General features: G+C 28.6%; 1 protein-coding gene across 1 annotated transcript; it reads right to left on the bottom strand.

Annotated features, from left to right (window-relative positions):
* Positions 1-1,193, bottom strand: LOC107628623 (putative phytosulfokines 6). Its single transcript, XM_021116717.1, has 3 exons — positions 1,041-1,193; positions 821-897; positions 1-294 (listed from the first exon to the last, which is right to left on the bottom strand). Exons 1-3 carry the CDS (start codon positions 1,135-1,137, stop codon positions 181-183), a joined length of 288 nt encoding a protein of 95 aa, XP_020972376.1. The 5' UTR covers positions 1,138-1,193; the 3' UTR covers positions 1-180.

Below are 1,227 nucleotides of genomic sequence, written 5' to 3'. Positions count from 1 at the left end.
TTTAAACGGAAGAGGATGGAGAGTTTCTAATATTCCTTTAATCTCTTTTAAAAAATTTGACACTCGCATACATTATTTTTAGCACCGATCTTGGATTTACTTTTTATATATTATTTAACGTTTCATCATTGTATTCGGACTAGGTAATTAATGTGCATGTCCAATTAATTAATTAACGCATCAAGGCTTATGGTGTACATTTTGAGTGTAGATGTAATCCAAATGCGCTTCCAAAGTCATCCTTCTACCATACCATTCTTCATTCTTCTCATCGCAATTTTCATATCCCATTAACTGCATGAAATTGAATTAGCGAACTNCTTGATACTTTTATATTTTATAAATAAAAATGTTATGTATATATACACCAAACATCAGTAACCAAATCAGTTACTATATTAACAGAAATGTTTGGTAACAACAAAAAATTAGCCAAAAACAGCCAAAACTTACCTTATTTAGTATTCATTAATTGTCGCGACAATTAATGAATGCTAAATAAGGCAAGTTATGACTGTTTTTTTTTTTGTCTTCCTATATTAAATACATGTGCGGTTTAACTCATTTTTCGATAAGTCTATTTTTTTACGCCTAATATGGTGTGTATATATATATGTGAAATATAACATTAAATATTTCTTTGTAAACATAGTTATTGGAGAGATCAATAATATAAACATGATAAATCAATAGATGTTAAATGTAATATCATATATAGTACTAGCTAAGGGAGAAATTATATAACATGATGACAAACTAAACTCAAGAAGCCAAAACTTGTAGATAGATTATGTGAGAAAGTAAAGTAAATGATTCTTACTTCTTTAATATCATCTTTTAGCTCATCATTGTTGGATGTGTGAACAAGAGTGTTACCAATGATCACTTCATTTTGACCTATATATATCAAGTTGTTCCAAGCTCATAAAAGATTGTTCATAGATGGGAAGGAAGGAAAACAAGGGAAAAAAATAAGATGAAAACAAAAAAAGATAAAAATATATAATTAATTATTAGCATGATGAGTAAGAAGAAGTTACCTTGTTTTGGGCCTTCTTGTTGTAAAAGAAGGCGAGCATAAGCTGAGAAAGAAGAAAGAAGGAGAACAAAGAAAAGCAAAGCAATTTTTTGCTTCATTGGAATATTATTATTATTGGAGAAGTAAAGTGCACCTAAGAAAGTGGTGGAGGAGGGGAATATATATAAATAATAAAAAGTATGCAATAA

This window comes from Arachis ipaensis, chromosome B02 (genome assembly GCF_000816755.2).
Source record: "Arachis ipaensis cultivar K30076 chromosome B02, Araip1.1, whole genome shotgun sequence".
Taxonomy (NCBI): domain Eukaryota; kingdom Viridiplantae; phylum Streptophyta; class Magnoliopsida; order Fabales; family Fabaceae; genus Arachis; species Arachis ipaensis.
The sequence above is the reverse complement of the archived record's forward strand: the minus strand, read 5'-3'. Positions and strand labels throughout refer to the sequence as shown.